This window comes from Paroedura picta, chromosome 8 (genome assembly GCF_049243985.1).
Source record: "Paroedura picta isolate Pp20150507F chromosome 8, Ppicta_v3.0, whole genome shotgun sequence".
Lineage (NCBI taxonomy): Eukaryota > Metazoa > Chordata > Lepidosauria > Squamata > Gekkonidae > Paroedura > Paroedura picta.
Window position 1 is genome coordinate 62,266,675 of NC_135376.1, and position 19,889 is coordinate 62,286,563.

Consider the following 19,889-nt stretch of genomic DNA (forward strand, 5'->3'; position numbering starts at 1 on the left):
TTCCCATACAAAATACCCCATAGGGTTGGGGTAATTTGCTGTGGAGAAGTACAAGGGAGCAAGCATGATATGTAAATCTTGTCCAGCCTCTTTCTTTTCTCCTGAAATTCTCAACCAGGGCCTCCTTCTTTCAATGAGTTCTAGATTTGTGATGTCATAGTAAATACAGGCCTGCAAGATTGGGGTAAAAGCTGAAGGTGTTTCAGGGGGAAAGTGGTAGATGGGGAGAAAGGATTAAATGAACCTCTTTAGATATTCTCTACTGTGCAAGGTTATAAATATCACTAGAGTACCACATCATCTGGCAGAGTAGTCTGTGCCCTGGTGTCTTATGATACAGCTCATCTTTTATTTTAGTTTTTACTGGTATAAATATATGAGACATAATACTGGAGTACTTCTTAAAAGAAACCAATTAAAATTCCCTGTTAGACGTATATGGAGTACAGCAGGTCTGATGTGCTGTTGTCACTTAAATCTTATGTGGAAATGAAACAGTTCAGCACTTAAGAGCATCTGAAGTTAGAGCACCTAATTTCTTTAATGGCAAACATTACACAGTAGAACAAATGACATGTGTTAAGCTTCCTGCAAGTCAATGATAGTACACCAATTAATACTGAATTAATTGTGTTGTGTAAGCAGATGGCGTTAGGAGTATTGAGGCACATATGATCCCTATCTAGGTCAACATGTTCATGCGTATTTTTATGCACGTCCATAGCATGTCACCCAGTAATAAATTTTCCCCATTTTCACCTTAATTGTTTCCATGTCTTGTTCAAAAGTACCATGGTATGTGGGTGCTTTCCCCACTTTTGCTACCACTTGGTTCTATTTTACTTATGCTCCTACTAATAAAAGGATTGCAAGATTCTTGTTTCAAGGGCTGAGAAATTAAAAAGATACATTATCCATGTCCAGAGCTTTGTATGCTTTGTGCTAAAAGAATTCACCATCTGTACTAAGGCAATCAAACTGTAAATTCAATCAGGTTTCTAAATTATGTATTGGTTAAAAAAACTTACAAACATTTATTTTGAGAAGTCTACCCCATTCTTAATAGTTATGAGAAGGATAATCGTTATGAGAAGACTCAGTACTAACCACTAGAAATCTTATTAATTTCTGTTCTCTCCAGTTTCTGAAGGTTACATTTTATATTTTAATGAATAACAGGCTGCTTGTAAATTGGTACCTGGGGTGAGTACTCATGCTCTTATTTGAAGTGAAGATAACAGTTTTTAGTTGGGACAAAAATGTAATATATAAAGCATGTCTACTCAGAGAGATCGTGTAATCATCTGCCTTCCTATCTCACATTTTAATTTTGGTATTGAAAAACTGTGTAAATTGCACTGTATAGTGCCATAAGCATGAATCTCCTGGTCTCCTGTGCTTTCCTGCTGAAATAGTAATTTAAAATTGTGAGCTGCATTCAGTGTCCTACCAAGGAATAAAACCATAATTTTACAGTTGTAAAAGAATTAACCTACCTATAGATTATGCATGCACTGTTCCTGCATGTGTCACAGTTAGACGTGTCTTGACCAGTCCGATATGAAAGCCTACAAAGATAAGAACATGTGATCATTACAAGTATTTGCTTTCTACTTGATTAGCAACCAAAACGTTCTTGTTTTCTAGTTGTCTTAAACATGATTTAACATTTTCCAATAGAAAGATGGAGATAATCTTGACAGTTTCAAAGTCTGCAACTAAAATGTTGTAGAATGAGCAAGAGTCTTGCTCTGCAAAAATATATTGTGTGACAAGTCAGTGGATGGCTTCATGATGGAAATTCAGAAGGATTCTTACCAATGTATACATGGGCACACATACTGGTAGCACTGACAGATCAGGGAAAATGTAAGGTTTGTGCATACCTCCATGTGGTTGGTTGCAGTGCAAAATTCCACAAGTGGAAACACAGTGAATATACCACAGTAGCCATTTGGGCTAAGTCAAGCTTATTGTGCAGTAAATTTCTGGGCATTATAATATGTAGCAAGAATCCCTAGTGAGACACTCATAGACAATAAACACCCACTAAGACTGTTCCTAGCACCTATCAAACTTTTTTTTTTTAATAAAAGTGGATGGCTTTTGCCCAGGACATCTTCTGATTGGCCACGTAAGATCTGACTGGCAGTGCAACACAAGGGTCATCACTGTACAACTGAAGGTAAGCAGTGTATATGCAAAAGGTATTTTAAAGCGATATGTTAGACAGAGTTTCTGTTAGAGTTTCCTGCCTGTTACACAGGCATCCTGTAAGACAAGAGTTTCTGTTTGAAACACTGAAGAGTAACTGTTAAGAGTTGTGTGTATGACATTTTGTGGCTGCCTCTGCTCCCTGCGTCAGCCATTTTGTGGTTGCACCGTTTCTTGTGTCAGAATTCCAAAGGTGTCCACAGGCTCAAAAAGGCTGGGCACCTGTAGAAGGAGGAAATATGCGTTGTACAAGTAGAACTGCATCAAGTCTATTTATATGTTCACTTGGGCATTGCCAACTGTTGGTTGAATGCAAGTTACTCATTCTTTAAAGCTAAAGCATTTTCAGATCATAGAAAGAAGACCAAGTGATGGATATAGGAGGTATGCATTGACTGCCCCCATTCTTTTTATGGTTCTCTTATACCATACCTCTATACCTGCCCATGCCATGGGAAAATCAGTCTGGTGGCGAGACCAGATATTGATATCAGGTGAGGTGGCAGAACTTTACAGTGATGAACATTTTAAAAAGCTGAATATTAAATGTTAACAGTTGAGAAATTATAGCATGAAATTTATAAATAAAAATATCTGCATATATTAAACAGTTGCAGAATGTATAAAAATAGATGTTTCTTAGCAGAAACACAAGATAATAATCTTGTTACAATGTCTAAAAATCACATAAAGTGAAAATCAGTTATCATAGGCCCATTATACACAGAGGGAAAGGTCTGCATTCGGGGTGGAATGGCGTCACCTAAAATTACCGACAACATACGGCACTGGCTGCAACCGGCCGCAGATTTGGTGCAGGCCGCCGAAAAAGCCACGTTAGTGAAATGCGGAAGAAAGCGGAGCTTCCGGGCGATCAGGGCGCAACCAGAAGCAGTGCGGGGGTCGACGCGTGCATAATTGGTTACTCTGGGTTTTGCCGGTGTTGCGTCCCGTCCCGTGTGTAAGCGGTTTGCTTCGCTTCTTCCCCCTCTGCGTTTTCCATGTGACCCGAAATTGCAGTATTGGCAGCCGTGCATAGCGGGCCATATGCTTAATTGGAATATCGAAACAAATTTCTTCATGCTGTAGCTCATTGGAAAGGCAAAAGAATAAGTCATGATTGTCTAGTATATTTCTGGTGTCTCTCTAGTTTAGGTAAGCAATATATGAAATAAATCATTAAAAATGGAGTTTCCTTTTGAGTTTGTGCCTTATTTCTTGTAGAATGGATAGATATAGCTTATTTGCAGGGGAATTTATTAGCCTTCAACAGTGCTGTTAATTTTGAAACTGGTGATTCAGTCACATTTATGACATCAGAAAATACTTAAAATACCAATCAGAATGAGTTATCACATTATAACATAGCCATATACCTTTAAGAAAAAGTATGAAGAAGTTTTACCCCTTTTTTGCTCAAAGTAGCTTACCTGACAATGAAATGTCAATTTTAGCTCTTAATCCATGGGCTAAATAGGGCTATATTAAATAAGGATCTTTGTATAATGTTTCTGCACACAAGCATACATGGAGAATAGTGAAGCAACTGGATCACCATTTAAAAGTTACTGACTGCTGAAATTGGCATGATTGCACTGGCATAATCTTTTTTAACAGTATTTTTCTTAAACCGTTACACACTTGTTCTGGGACCTAATCTCCATTTCAATTTGTTGCAAAAGGAACAAAATATATTTGCCACTGGAAATCCCCTGCTTCAGGAGAATCTAATTAGTTCAATGAAAATATATCATTTGAAATGCAGTATATGTCCAACTGTAACTTATTCTTAAATTACTGCTTTGAGGTTGCTGTTGTTCAACATTTTATGCTTACACTGAAAGCAGAACAAAAATTTCAGCCATGATAGAACTGATCAAACAATACAGAGGCATATGATCTTCAGCTACTACATTGTCTATAGTATATTTTGTCAGCTTGGGAAACCAGCTTGGTGTAGTAGCTAAGAGTGATATCGTCCAATCTGGAGAGTCAGGTTTGATTCCCTGCTCCTTCTCCACATGCAGCCAGAGCCGGATGACCTTGGGCTAGTCACAGTCCTGTCAGAGCTGTTCTCAGAGAGCAGTCCTGTTAGAACTCACTCAGCCCTACCTACCTCACAGAGAAGAAGGTAAAGCAATTGAACGCCACTTTGAGACTCCTTTGTGTAATGAAAAGTGACGTATAAAAACTCTTATTTAAATTCTATACTGTTACATTGTTCATTGAATGGTCCTCATTGTTCATGAGGATGCTACCACCGTTTTAATCATTTAAGAATGCCACAAAGGTCCTGTCATGATCAGGCCTGCAGTGTGTTCAGTGCTTACCACAGATATTTCAGCACGTGAAAAGTGGTATAGGGGCAGGAATTGGGGTGCTGCGCTATCACTCCACAGCAGTAACACGTTAATGGCAGCCATAAGGGCACTGTCATATCAACTTTGACCCTGAGACAATACATTTTAGCGACAGAAAGCTCTTGATTACACAAATTATCTGTGCCCAAAAATATGAAATAAAATTACCATGCTACCTTGTTGATGCATCCCAGATGTGAGGGTGCTGTTCAGTCATTGGTCAACGTTATGGCTTAGGTGTGGTTTAGACATGTGGACTGGTATGATTGCACTCAACGGTTACCCATTACATGTTGTTGTTGTTGTTAGTTGCAAAGTCATGTCCAACCCATCGCGACCCCATAGAATGATCCTCCAGGCCTTCCTGTCCTCTACCATTCCCCGGAGTCCATTTAAGCTTCCCATCACATATTTTATAACAATAACTTCCAAGTTAATGCAAACTAGTTTGCTGTTGTACCTGATGCATTAGCAATATGTTGTTTTTATTTCCCTTCCAAACCAAGAATGCAGATCAAGAATAAACTGATTTGTAATCATGCAAGAAAAGCAAGGCTTTGATATAATGGCAAACTATTGAACTACAGTGCATCACGTGAAAGATAAAGGTGCACCAGAAAATGTGTAAGCATGGTTTTGGAGTGTCAGATCATGTCCTTATGGTACCATGGGTGATGATGAAGCTCCTGAGAAGTAAATGTTCATAGTTTATATTTAATTTATATTTAAGTTTAAGGGGGCTTGAGATTGGGCTTTCTCAAAACTCCATGACATGGCAATCTGCTTTTTTTAAAACCAAGCATGAAGCTAATTAAGGAAACAGTATTGCAGTATTTGCTGGCATATAAGACTACTTTCCCCCCCCTGAAAAACATGCCTCCAAGTGGGGGGGGTCATCCTATACACCGGGTGCACTTCAGTTGGGATAGACATAGCTGCCTATAGTGGCCCATAGTACTGTAATGTAATGTAACAAACTCTATATTTTGAGTGGAAATGTTGGGGGGTCGTCTTATACGCCCAGTCATCTTATACGCCGGCAAATACGGTATGTATATTGTGCTAGGAGAAACTGTATCCTAAAAAGTTCTTTGGATCCCAACCCTTAACAACCATTAGTTACTATTGTGTAAATGTTACATTTTTATTACATTTGAGCTGTACCATTTTTGAAAGAGCTGCACACAACTGCAGTAAAATGAACTGAGAAACTAAATGTAACTTTTCTGTATCAAGTGCTTGAACAAAAGAATTTTGTAGCTAGTGCTTCACCACTAACATTGAGGTGATGGGTCAGTTCTTGAAGGAAGGAAGGAAGGAAGGAAGGAAGGAAGGAAGGAAGGAAGGAAGGAAGGAAGGAAGGAAGGAAGGAAGGAAGGAAGGAAGGAAGGAAGGGGCATTCTGAGAAAACCAAGAGAAGGAAAATATTTAGATGACCTTTGAATTTCCTGTCTCAAGCAATATTAATGTGTAGTTTAGTAGCAATATATAGCCAAAGATGTTGCGTGGGATCAATGTAAGAGAAGACCTCTCCATGCATACAATTTCAGCAATTAATTACTCTAAACATTTTTCTGTTATCTTTTAAAACTGAATGCAGAGTTTTAAAATAGTTATGAACTCCCTCCCAAGTATTGTGAAATAAGAAAATCCAAAAATATAGCAGTTTAGATGTAAATATGGCATTTCATGCAAACAGCATAGAAACACACAGGGTTGTGAACGACACTTATGTACTTGAAAGGACTTGTACCTCTACAAGAAAAATGTTCATGCAGCCACTCCAAAACACATCTTGAAAACTGACTAAGGTTTCATTTTCATTGATGGTGATATTCTTTGTAAAGTTTAGTAATATCCTTGCTTGTTACCCATTGAACTAGAATGGTACATACAACATACAAGAATGGATCTTGCAAAGCAACTACATCGATTTAAAAATAGTCATCTTGTTCATCCTGAGTGGTGGGCCAACTCCCCCATCTTCATAGTGATGTACCTCACTGAAAAATTTCATTCTTCAATTTCAAATAAAATATCAAGGCATTCTCCAAAGAGGTGGCTTCATTGAGTTCATACAAGAAAAGGGAGTTCTGATGATGTGTAGGCCCCAAGTTATGAAGGATATTAAAAATTAAAATCAGCACTGTCAATTGAATTGAATGACAAATTGGAAGTCAGATTTTGTTGAAAATGCTATAATGTACTGGTAGTTCCTTGTTCCAGCTAACATCCAAGGTAACTCCATTCTGAAGCAAGGTACACCTGGAGGTGCTCTACCACAACTTCCTTGCTCACTTTGCCTAAACAGGGTAGGCTTAAAGACCTGTAAATGGCCATATCATCCATAATCAATTACAGTCTCTTCAACAAGGGCCTAAACATAGCCTTTTAAGGCTAATAAAAGCTTATACCAAGGAGCATTTAAAGTCTCTAAAGAAGCCTTACTAACATCACTGGCAAGTTTTAATTAGTCATGAGATTCAATGAATTATTTTGTATGCAGTAGACGTCATAGCCTCAAGAACTTTGTCCACATTAGTTAAGGCAATCATTCTAAAACAGATGATTTTGACATCTCTGGTCAGCTCAAACTGCCAGGTGAGGACTAATCAGAGACTATCATCTTGTCCAGACATCTCAGAGAGGTATATAAATGCAAAAGGCAGTGAGGAGCAACTAATTTCATGCTGCCAGAAAGTTTGTATTGAAATTCTGGCTTTGAGTCTCTGTTCTCCCTCAAAATCCATAAGTCACTAAAAGAAAACCACCCTACTCCTACTCTGGTCCAGGAAAGAAGAACTGAAAAAATTATCAATGTCTTCGACAAGCAGTGATCAAATCAGGCCCCTTTACTGTAAAACTGCTGACTTCTGAAAAGTAGATACCACTATGACCAAATCATTAGAGCCCAATGCAACCTTGGGCAATCTCATGGTGACAGTGAAGTCCTGAATTTAGGACAACAAGGCAAAGTCACCATGGATGTTAAAGTGTCCTAGAACTAATTTTCTAGGGATTTCCAATACCCATTCTCTGATCACCCCTGCCAGCTCTGTGAAGGTACCAAATGATCAAACTAGATGAACATCCAAGTTTGATCAAGAAATTTTCTGTGACATCAGTTTCCCTCAAACTGGGTAGCCATCATATCTGTGGTATTGAGCATCCTTTACTAGCCATGAATAATGAAGGACAGAGAGATCTGCATCGCTAGGAGATGTTCATGGCTAACTACTATTGTAGCAACCATATGACCATTGTCTGCAGCACGATTTTTTAAAATATAATATTGATAGTTGTCTCTGACATCAGACTTTATAGCAAAGTATCTTAGTGTGCCTCATTTTCTCAGATCTCATCTAATAACTAGCCAGTAACTGAACTGAATGCCATTACAACCATTCATAAATGACCTTTGTGAGGTATACATTCTTGCATCTCATTGAACATCTATTAATGTCATCTGTGTCATATTAATTTAAATACAAAACGCTTTGTTTTCTGGGGTCTGGTAGATTGATGATTTTAATGGCATATCTGTTATGCAAATTCTTTCTGACTGGCTTATACTCTCACAAGTTTGTATCACTTAGAATCCCTAGCTGAATTAGCTCTCAACTGTTCAGTGATTATTCTATTTCATGAACTGTGGCTAATAGCCCTTAGCCAGTCTGAGTACAGGGATTAATAATATCCTAATTATTATGTAAATGAGAGCTTTCTTATCCAATCAGATTCCAGTAAATTTCATAACTGGTTATATTTAAGGGTCACTAACTCTATCCTTGGTTTACTTATTTCTATTTCATTATGCTACCAGTTAACCAAGCAGTTTTTAGTATATCTGAATCAACCAATATTCTCTGGTTTGCAATATACATATATAGTATTTGAGTAAAAATATATTTTAGTAAATGAGAATAATAAAAAATGTTACCAAATTAAAAAATTTGCTATCATTAAGAAAATTTTAATAGATTACTGTTACGTCCAAAGTGCCAATTAGGTTTGCCCCAGAATATAATACCAGAATATAACCTTAAGGCTCATTTTAGGCGAGCTCACATAGTGCTAAATTTTAGGTTGAACTTGTGATAGAGTCATTGAGGAGCATTGCACTGAGGGTAAAGCAATCCCAGGTGATAACCCCATTGCTTACATGCAGATATGCATCTTCTGTGAATTTTAATTATGGTATGAGTTTTATCTTTACTCCCCTATGTAGAAGAAGTTGGTTCTTATATGCCACTTTTCTCTACTTGAAGGTATCTCAAAGACACCCTGTGAGGTAGATAAGGCTGAGAGAGCCCTGACATTACTGCTTGGCCAGAACAGCTTCATCAGTGCTGTGGTGAGCCCAAGGTCACCCAGCTGGTTGCATGTGGGGGAGTGCGGAATCAAACCTGGCTCGCCAGATTAAAAGTTTTTACTCCTAACCTCTGCAGCAAGCTGGCTCTCTCTATAGTCAGCTGGCATTGTGAGTTTGAATACAAAGGATTCTGATAACCGAGTGTAGTGTATTTATAGGCATGCCCATAGAAAGTGTAAAAGAGAAAAGAGATATCAATATAAATCTCAAACTGAGCATGACAGACTTGAATGTACATACCCATATGTGTTGTTTGTAAATTAACTTCATTTGCCCAGAGTGATTGATGTCTATGCCTATTTATGATTAAACAGAATTATGGACACATTTTTCAAACCCTCTTTCTTCAAAAGGAAGCCACAGCTAACAGCAGTAATAAACATGTAGAACACTGAGAGCAGCATGGAAATCAACAAGGGAGAGGTGCCAAGTATAACCCTACGATACTAAGTTTTTAATATACAGTTATATCAGAGTTGAATATTGCTTTGCAAATTGGTCATGTTTCCTTTTGTAGTAAAGTAACCACTGTGGAATAAACCGTGGGTGCAATCAATCAAGCACTGCTGATGTTTAACCTCCTTTTCACTTCATTGGACTTGCATATCCAGTAGCTCTTTGGAGAAAAGCTAAGTAATCCTAAATTATTCCACATAGACAACACCAACAGAGATAATTTCTTAGTGCAATAACTATCATTTACTACACCATGCATATATTTTGAATTTTCTATGAACTTACAATGGATTGAGCTTACCATTTGAAACATGTCATCGAAAACTAGCAAATACTGAGTTACAAATGGGGATCATTGTGGAAATCCCCTATCAAACTTGGGAAATTCCTTTTCTGAAATGATGCAAGGAAGGAGGTTGGTTGACCTTTGGAATAGTTTCCCGTTTGTTTGTATGTCGGGTTAGCTTGCAGTTGATGTAAGAAGAGAATGGTTTCCAGGCCAGCCTTATCTGATTAGCCAACAAAGAAGAGTCAGCATGGTGAGAATGCTTAACTAGGATCTGAGGAAACCAGTTTCAAATCCCCACTCTGGCACAGGTTGAGTTAGCCCAATCACACACCCAACCTATCTCACAAATTTGGTATGACAATAAGATAGAGGAGGGTAGAATTGTGTAAACTGGTTTGGATCCCCACTGGAGAGAAAGGCAGGGAATAAATGAATATAATAGGGTCTCAGCACACAGCAGAACATCTGGTGGTAGCTTCTGTGGTTGTTTTTTTTTTAATGCATCCACAGATAGCAGAACTGTTAATGTCACAATAAAGGCACTGAAGTGTCTCTAAAGGCTGTACTCTTCAGCCTTGCAGGTATCAGTAATGAATTCTGTTTCCTTAAACAGCCAATCTGTGGGTGACAGGATTCTTTTCCTACTTACAGAATTTTTTCAAATGACAGTTTCCTTCAGGAAAGATTCCAGCTATCAGCCTTCCTTTCCTGGTTTCTTCAAAGAAGAAAAGAATCTCTTATCATAATACTATGGGTGCTTGTAGTACCAAATGGATTAGTGACTGCCTCCAAAACTCTCAAATACAGATGCTTCCTTGATGCTTTTCAGTTATCTTCTTGAATTAGTCAGGGGAGAGAAAAACCAAACCAAACTAGGTGGGAATAGGTTTCAAAAATGTAATTTACCATGTACCTATTCGCCATGGGTATAGGAAGTTTCTTCAATTTGCCTATGCAAACCAACATTCTCAGTACTGGGCTTTATGTGTTTGGCTTCTTGTTAGCCAAAGTATTTTTATAAAAGCTCTGACAGTTCCAGTACACTCTCTGCATATTCACAAAATATAATTTTTTCCATATCTAAAACATATTCTCATCTCCTTTCCTGATTTCTTTCATGTCTTAGGATGTAAAGCTAGTATTTCAATTCATTCAGCATAATTTTGTTGTAAGAATACTGTTAAGTGAATATTGGTACCCAGGAGGACAAGGTAAATTTGTCATGAGAAGATTCACATTCCGGCTTCAGGGGATGTGCACTGATTTGATGGTGAAGGGTCAGCTGCTAGGTGTGATAAGTGTCCTTGTCAGGACATGTTACTATAGAGGAGGTTTCATGCTAACCCTTAAAATTTTCAGCCGTTCCAGAACCAAAGTACTCTGTAACTTTCTTCATTAATGATTCCTTTACAAGGGACCATAATAACTCACAGGAGACTGTGATTTCACTCTGATTATGAAATGTGAAGTTACTTCAGCTGGGGCAACTTGGGTGATGCAGAGGAACTGGTCCAAGTTTACCAAGAGAAGGATATCTATCTCTATCCTTGTTGAAGTGGACAACACTTTTGTTAAGACATCCAACAAGATTCAGCACATTTCAACACCCCCCCCCCCCCCAAACAATACAGATGCCTTGGATCTGTGAGAATATATGCTTTGGTTGGTGAATCTGCTCCTTGGCTTTCTTTCTTAATCTAAATTGATCCCTAAACCCATTCAGATGATTTAAGCATACGAGGCAGGGATATGTCTGATCACAGCATAGTGTTCTCCTTCATGTTTTATCTCTTACAAGAATATTGTTTGTGTCCTGTAGTTTTAACTTTGTTAGTCCTGCTAAGGAACAATTCTTGGATTCTGCAAATCCATACAGCTCTGTAAATCAAGTGTGATCCTTTCTAGTTCTTTGGGCACAGTCTGAAAGTCCTAAGGATGCCCCTACCTCACTGTTAAATGCCAATTAACTTTCCCTGCAGACAACAGAAGACCCAGTCCTTAAGGTCATAGAATCACAGAGTTGGAAGGGACCTCCTGGGTCATATAGTTCAACCCCCTGCACTATGCAGGACACACACAACCCTATCGCTCATCCCCTGTAACTTCCCACCCCCTTGAATCTTCACAGAATCAGCCTCCGTCAGATGGCTATCCAATCTGTTTAAAAATTTCCAAAGATGGAGAACCCACCACCTCCCGAGGAAGCCTGTTCCACTGAGGTCAGTTGTCTCATACCACTACAAATTATAATTCATATGAAAAGGTAATTGGTCTTTCATAGGCATGCCATGATCTTTCTTGTGGATTAACATGGCTTTACAACACAAGAATGGCATGTGGTCTCAGCCTTTAGCAACATATTTCTAATGCAATCACTAAGGATCCATTTATACAGTATTGTCTCTGTAGGTTTAATCAAGAGGCCCACTTACACTGCATCTTTCCTGTTTTTCTCATCTGGAGAAAAATGAAGAGCCCAGTTAGTAAATCCTGCTTCTGTTACTAATACAAAGTTGATGGCCGATTATTTTGAATACTGAACGTCTTCCTAGCCCGACAAGATCAATCCTTTCCTACCATTCACTTCTTTCTGCGGGATAGGGGAACTCTGCTTCCACTGTCTCTCCAAAATCCCAAAGTTCTGGCTCATGTCTGACAGGGCCTCTCCAAAGCGACTGAAAAGTTGAGTTCCCAAGAATCTATACCAAAGGTTGTGGGAATGAAATATGCAACTTCTTAATAATACTCCTCCAGAACACCATTAATTCTCCATTAAGGATGGCTGATACGAAATGGCTAAATAATTGAAAGGTTCTATGCTTTCCAGCCCCCTATTGACCGTGGATATCCAGCTCTTTATTATGACTTCGTAAAAAACACAAATATTCTACCTGTCTGTAGCAAGTCTGTACTTTCCGACTGCTTTCTTCAAACCGTAATCAGAGGGTTGCTTTGACAATTTTAAATAAAAGACTGATCATTTACTTCCTAAGTGGTATTCTCTTGGAAAGAGAGATCATTAAAGCTTCTCTTCCTAGTGCACAGTTTAGGGTCAGTCTGACCCATTTTGTAAAAATCTCTCGACTAACTAGCATGAATAAATTCATCAGAGTAGGTCACCAGCCATTCAGTGCCAAGGAACAAAAATGAGGACTTTTCAAAACTCTTGCATCAAGTTAATTTTCATACAGTTGTTCTCTACATAAATTTCATGCCACTAATTCCTGTTCTCAAAGTGATGAGATGTTAATGAGTTTGACTAATTTGTTTTAGACTGTCAAAGTTTAAAAGAGATCCTAGTGAATGGAATACAAAGAAATGTCACCTGCCCAATATTTATCTCTTATGCTTGCATCCCGTCTTTCTTTTAAGAAGTTCAGGACAGCGTTAAGTCTTTTAACAAACCTGTGAATTAGGTAAGGCTGAGAGACAGTGATTGGACTGAGGCTGCTATTGAGCTTGAACACAACTGTTGTAGCCATTAAATATTGTAGCCTCATGAAATTTTACTTCAAGTATAGACAAGCTGCACCTGCCAAACATGATGACAGAAAATTAGACATTGTATTTATCCAGTGAAGTAGCCCCCAGCTTTCTCTGATTTATGGCTATCATCTCCCTAAGCTCTTATAGCCCTGCTACTTTAGACCCCATAAAGCCATATATACCAGCTATTGTAACTGGAACCTTCTTCACTTAACTATAAGTCTACCTTGCTGAGAGCTAGCTTCGTGTAGCAGTTAGCAGCAGCAACTTCTAACCTGGGAAGCCGGGTTTGATTCCCCGCTCCTCCTCCACATGCAGCCAGCTGGGTGACCCTGGGCTCCCCACAGCACTGAGAAAGCAGGAATATCAGGGCTCTCTCAGCCTCACCTACCTCACAGGGTGTCTTTTGTGGGGGGAGGAAAGGGAAGACAATTGTAAGCCACTTTGAGACTGCTCCTAGTAGAGAACAGCTGCATATAAGAACCAACTCTTCTCTCCACCTGGGAATCAAAGTAATATACATGATTCTTTCTTTCATTTTATCCTCACAACTGTAGTATAGGTTGAATGTGTGTGATTGTGAGCTTCCCAGGGAGCTTCCATACCAGAATGTGCTCTACCTACCCACCTACCTTTTACTGATAGAAATTGGAGTTGAAGGCTATGAATACTGTTGTGCTTGCCTAGCAATGGCCATTGAGACTTATTTATTTATTTATTTATTTATCATACTTTTATACCGCCCTCCCCGGAGGCTCAGGGCGGTTTACAGGGCGGTTTCTCTGATTTATGGCTATCATCTCCCTAAGCTCTTATAGCCCTGCTACTTTAGACCCCATAAAGCCATACAGGTGCTGTTTCTGTTATTTTGTGGAGGTTAACATCTCACTTTTATTTCAGGACTTTTTGTGCAAACTTGAGACTTTCTAGAAAGATCAATCTTTTCTGTTCGTGTTTTATCATCTAAACCAGTGGTCTCCAACCGGTCCGTAGATCAGTTGGTACCAGGCTCCTCCTCGTCCTCCTCCCTGGCTGCTGCCTCGGGGGCTGCCCTGCCACTCTGCCGCCGGCTCACCTTTGGTGCTTTCCAGCAATGGCTGGGGCTCCCCCTTGGCGTGGCACTGTGCAGCTGCTGCTAGCAGCGCCCCCCAGCAGGCAATGAGAAGTCAGGGGCACTGGCGGGAAAGCAGGGGCTCAGGCAGCGTCCCTCGGCAAAAGACTACCCCCCCCCCAGGCTTCAGTAAAATTGTCGAGCGTTGACCGGTCCCCGGTGATAAAAAGGTTGGGAACCACTGATCTAGACCTTGGTGTGAACTGGCTATATCCTATTTTTGAAAACAGAATGCATAGCCCAATAGTTTCTGGCTATTTAATCTGGATTTCATTTATCATGCACATGTTCTTAATATTTCTGTTTTCCTCAACTGGAATTAGAGAAAAAATGAAGAGTTTAGAGGAAATTTTTTCCCCTTTGGGTACAGATTCAACCTGAATTTACACGTGCCACTTAGAAAGACTTTTGCCTGCATGTATGAAAACTTCTAAATTCACATATTAGGTTTCTCATGTGCAAAACCCAGGCTCTCTTGAATGCACTGATATTTGGTATTTTAATGGTCACACAAGGAGGTTAACTTACAATTGCATTTCAGCCTTCATGTGTAATTTCATCTTGGTAGTATTTACATAGTTCTCAAGCCTTTCTTAATTGCCAAATATTTGGTTTCACAAAAGAGATTTCCCCTATGCTCTATTGGCAAATAATTATGGCTGTAGTCTTAAGAACCCTCTCCTATGAATAAGCCATGTTGAATAAAATGGAACTTACTTCTGAGCAGACCTGATAAGGCTTTCACTCTGTATCTTTCCTTCTTGAGGATGAAATTACTTGCATGAACTATTTGCACTGTGTGTGTCTGAACTTATTTTTCAATTCTGAGAGGCACCTTCTGCTGGTAGTACACTATTTATTTACATATTTATTTATTTCGGAAAAAATGTATGCCACCTCTGCAGAACCTTGCCTGAGGTGACTTATAAAATAATAAAATAAAATAAAATTCCTAAATGGACTAGACAAGACTGCATTATAGTGTTGACATGCAGTGATGTGAAATAGTGTATATAGGTTCCTTCCTTTGCAATATTTTAATTCAGTAGACTGAATAGATGATTTCATTCCTTAGAGAATTATGATTTTTTTAAAAATCTGAATGCTTTTAAGATCAGAAAAGGCCACCAAGTCACTTGGATACAGAATGCTTGTTTGTACCCTAAGGGTAAAAGATCCACCAGTTCTCAAGTTCGATTTAAATGGGTTTTAATTATTACATACCATTATGGATCCGTTTATTTCTCCCAGCAAAATTAATAAACAAAGTAAAGTTAAATAGGTTTGAGAAGCATCTTGATTGGAAAACAGGGTATTGTAACCTAGAACGATATGTTCTTTTTGGAATAACTAGGAAATTAAGGGAAAAAATTGCAGGTGCTGTTATTTCTACCTTGGGCATTATCACAGAAAACTTGAAAAATGTTCATCCTCTAGGAAAGAAATTTATGATGCCAGCAAAAGGGGCAGCATGACTGAAAGAACATTCAAGGAAGTAGCTACTGCAGGCAAAAGTCAGCATAGCACAATCTTGTACAGAATTATTTTTGTCCTGACAAGGAGGAGATGTCCAAATAGATTTGCAGTATTTACTGTAAAACAGTGAATTGTTGCAACCTCCAAGCCATTTTAGCACATTTACATTCAAGAAAGATCTATTAAAAATGCATCCACAGAGTTATGGCTAGAATACTTCGGGGGGAAAGAAAGTAGGCTTCAATATGTTAGTGTATGTTCTGTGTCAGTGAACTGATCCAACCAAACATAAGGATGTGTGAAAACCATGCTGAAGAAAACAAGAATAATCTCACCTAGATTACTTAACTGTGCACTATCAGGGTGTTATAGCCATCAATAGTTAAATTATATTTTGGGAACTGTCATAAAAATCCTAGTTTTGGTTGTATACATATGCATAGAAGTGACAGATTCTTGCTTTTGGATATTTTTGGCCACTATTTGAAATATTTTTCTTCTTTTTTAAAAGTTGAATGCAGCCTCTCACTGAACAAGTTACCCTCACCCCTATTAAATACAGTAGATTTATAATTTTGTGGGTATGGATTCTGGCTGAAGTGAAGGGAATAGGTTATCTTAATTTGTTGGATCCCTTATTGTACCCAGCATGCCCACAGGTCTCTCTGCTCACATGGAACAAAGTGGGTTCCCTGCCCCCGGGCCAAGGAGGCACCCAGGAAGCAATCAATCCATGCTCTGTATAGAAATGTTGTATAAGCACTCCAGTGCATCCAGAACTACATCGTAGAAACTATAATTTCCATGCATATTATGATGCTCCTTCATTACCTGAGTTGGGCCCCCTCTTCTCTTATCAATATTCCTAAAGCAGCACACAGATATCAGTCAACACATGAAGGCCACACTCTGTTCTGAGACCACTAGGCCCTGACATCTGTATATTATTATGATACTATAAGATGCCAAGCCCTATAGTCAAGTGACCTTGAGGTGTGACTTGGAGTAGGTTTGATAATTCCATGCCAAATATCCTACTGGATTCTGTCTAAATAAGCCCGCCAATCTACCAATGAATCCCATTTGCTGTTTTCTTGGTTTTCTAAAAAAAAATCTTTACAAAAACTGGGGGGGGGGGTTCATTTTGTTTGTTTAAAGACAGGCCTACAATATATTAGAATAATTCCATAGAAGTTTTTCTCACTACACCTAAACCTTAAACTTAGTTAAAATAATATGTAGTTGATTTATAGCAATCCAGTCACACTGATAGTAAAAGACTTACTTTAATGGATCAAGTCTCAACAATTGAGAAGAAGCTTTCATTACATAGTCAAGGTCCGATTTCGACATAAGGTTTTTCCCCATGGAACAATATCTGTGAAAGAATACATGTGAAAAAATTATGTAGGATTCAAAATCCATATGGATTTTGCAGGAGGGGGAAAAAAAACTGGTGAGGAGTGAGCAGCAATCAGATTTTTGCAGACCCACGTAATGTTTTTCACATATATTTCACCATACATTTTTTTTCTACAGAGGAGACTCACTAGTTTGGATTTGGATAGAAGTCCTAGCACCTGATAATTTTAATGGATACAAGATGCTCCTGTAGGAAGAATAAAGTTGGTAGAGAAATGTACATGGAGAATTACAAGATGAAGACTCTATGCGTAGTGCAGAGACACTGAGTTGAGTAATGATTCCCTTGCCTTTCTAAAGGACTGAGGTAGATTATTTTAAATGATTTCATCCCAGTGGTAGATCATAGCTTAAACGATCCCTTTGCTCTCAGTGTAGCTCTGGCCTGCAGGCAATCTGGACAATATTGTCAGGGAGCAGGCCTGAGCTTGCAATGGAATCTGATTCAATGAGGGTTAGCAAGTATGAATGTGCAGACATTTTTCTGTAACAACATAGTTTTACTTTCAGTAAGCTAAAAACAACACAACAGCTTGCCTCACTGGAATGTGAGATGCACCACAACAAAATTGGAAGCCAAGCATCACTTGCATTCCCATGGGCTTATTTTGTTTTCTTGATACTGGATAGAATTTTTAATTTTCAATACTCAACTCTAAAGATTGGAGTATTTTCTGGAACTGAATACAAGTTTGCAGGAGTCATTCCCCCTTTCTGAATTCCAAGAAGGGCTGGTTTTATCACCAGTAGGAAGAGAAGTGAATTTTCATTATATAGAAGCCATGTACTGGTACTTCTAGCTTGATTCTAGGTGATAATTTTGACTTAGACATGTTGGGTCACTGCTGCCTACTGCTGAATATAGTACTCTAATTCAGCGGTCCGCAAGCTTTCGCCCGCTGCGGACTGCTGCGGCGTAGTGGGGGGAGAGGGCGGCCCGGGGGCCCACGCACTCATGGCAGCCCCAGCGCAAATGCGCATGCACGGACTGCGCGTGCGTGTGTTTACGCCCATCAGGGGCGCAACCGCGCGTGCGTGGCAGTCCGCGCATGCGCCGCCACCATGCGCATTTGTGCCGCTGCCATGCCGGTGGCCGCGGCTCCCCCTCCCGGCCCCTCCGCTAAAGCGGCCGATTAGCTTGCGGCTCGACAAGCTTCTCTTCCCTCCCCTCCCGAAATAAGAAGCTTGCCGGGCCGTGAGCTAATCGGCCGCTTTGGCGGCCGCTTTGCTCGTGGCCTGGCGAGCTTCTCACGTCGGGGGGGGGGAGGGAAGAAGGAGCGCCGCGGCCCGCGGGTTGGGGACCACTGCTCTAATTGACTATACATATTGAGCAAATAACCATAGTATTATTGCATCCTGTGAGGACACCCCTGATTGGATGCTGTCTTCTGCTGTTGTGCAAAGGCAAGATGCACGAGTCTCAGAATAGGGTGGGAAATAGCTCAAAGGGCATCTCTGTATTCCCCACCTTCCTTGGCTTGGAATTTGTTTAATCCATAAGCCTTCAGTTCTCTTCCTCCCAGCTTGCATCATGGAGGCTCCTTTTATATCCTAGCTTACTAGTCTTCTCTTCCCTCTCTCAACTTGCCTTCCCATTTGCCAGCCTTCCCACCCAGTCTTTGCCTGTCTTCCTCTGGTCCTAGGGTCGGTCTCCTCTCTGTGACTGCCATACAGGCCATTCCAAGTTTGGTGCCACTTTTCTTGCTTGGCTGGATCTTTTCCCAGCTGTGGCCTTTCCTCCCTGACCTGAATCCTGGCCTGTAGTTGTTGGCTGACTCAAAGGGACCTGGGTTAATTGGTCCATTCAGGCATTCAGGAGACCATTCAGAGATTTTTCCTGGGAAGCTGGGAAGTCCGGAGCCGAATAGCCACTAATGGGGGCTTGGTGTTGTGGCCCCAGAAACATTATTTACATATCCAAGGGTGAGAAAGACCTTGTAATTATCCAAGTGGGTCTTTTGGCCATTATAAACTTCCTTCAAGTTTATGGAAAGTAAATAAATTAAAATTAACTTCTCACATGCAAAGAGTAAACTGCTACACCAGAACTATTTTATGCTAGTCACCTATAGTGGTCACACAGAAGTCGTCCAGAGTGTGTTAATTGCAGTGTTTAATTTTAAAATCAATACATTTCAAAGTAATTCCCACGGGCTAAATAAATAATTGCTGTTGATGTATAATCAAATTGACTTTTCCCTCCTATGTATTATTTTTGTCATGATGATGTGTAGTATAAAGTAAATTATTGCCATCTCTGTTGCGTGGGAAGTGGTGATTACAGACTGCTTGTTCTTTACATGCCTGTCATTTTATTGTGTTGTTTAAATCTTTAAAAAACTATTTTAAGGCTCCTTCTAATGCTTGGAAACAGAGGAAATCTTTATAAAGAGCCTTGCATTGAAAAAAAGGAGCCTTTTAATGTTAGGAATGGGACTTTCTAAGAAGGATTGTTTATATGAACTGCTACCAATAAACGTCTTATGTTTCCTATGATCAGAAATATTTCCTCAAACCCTGCTGTCAGTATTTTTTGAAAATTACAGTGTCATTCAAATAGTACGTAGAAACGAGAGAAATAATCTACGCTGAATGCTGCCAAAGTTCAGGGTTTGGAACATTTGGTCTCCTGGTTAAAGTCTGAGCATGTTAAAAGGTGCAATCCACCCCCATCTACTTGGCATTGAATTGAACTGTTCTCCC

At 39.5% G+C, this 19,889-nt stretch overlaps 2 protein-coding genes across 11 annotated transcripts in view; one reads left to right on the forward strand and one right to left on the reverse strand.

Annotated features, from left to right (window-relative positions):
- DOCK1 (dedicator of cytokinesis 1) overlaps window positions 1–19,889 on the forward strand; it is a 474,081-nt gene that overhangs the window by 170,398 nt on the left and 283,794 nt on the right. The window lies entirely within an intron of this gene.
- INSYN2A (inhibitory synaptic factor 2A) overlaps window positions 1–19,889 on the reverse strand; it is a 61,886-nt gene that overhangs the window by 8,584 nt on the left and 33,413 nt on the right. For 6 of the 9 annotated variants that reach the window (XM_077350098.1, XM_077350097.1, XM_077350095.1 and 3 more), the window contains 2 exons: window positions 17,050–17,142; window positions 1,497–1,568 (listed from right to left, as the gene is read on the reverse strand). In XM_077350098.1, coding sequence (XP_077206213.1) covers window positions 1,497–1,568; window positions 17,050–17,142 — 165 coding nt within the window. The remainder of the gene's footprint in view (window positions 1–1,496; window positions 1,569–17,049; window positions 17,143–19,889) is intronic. The other 3 variants (XM_077350100.1, XM_077350101.1, XM_077350096.1) reach the window with 1 other exon arrangement.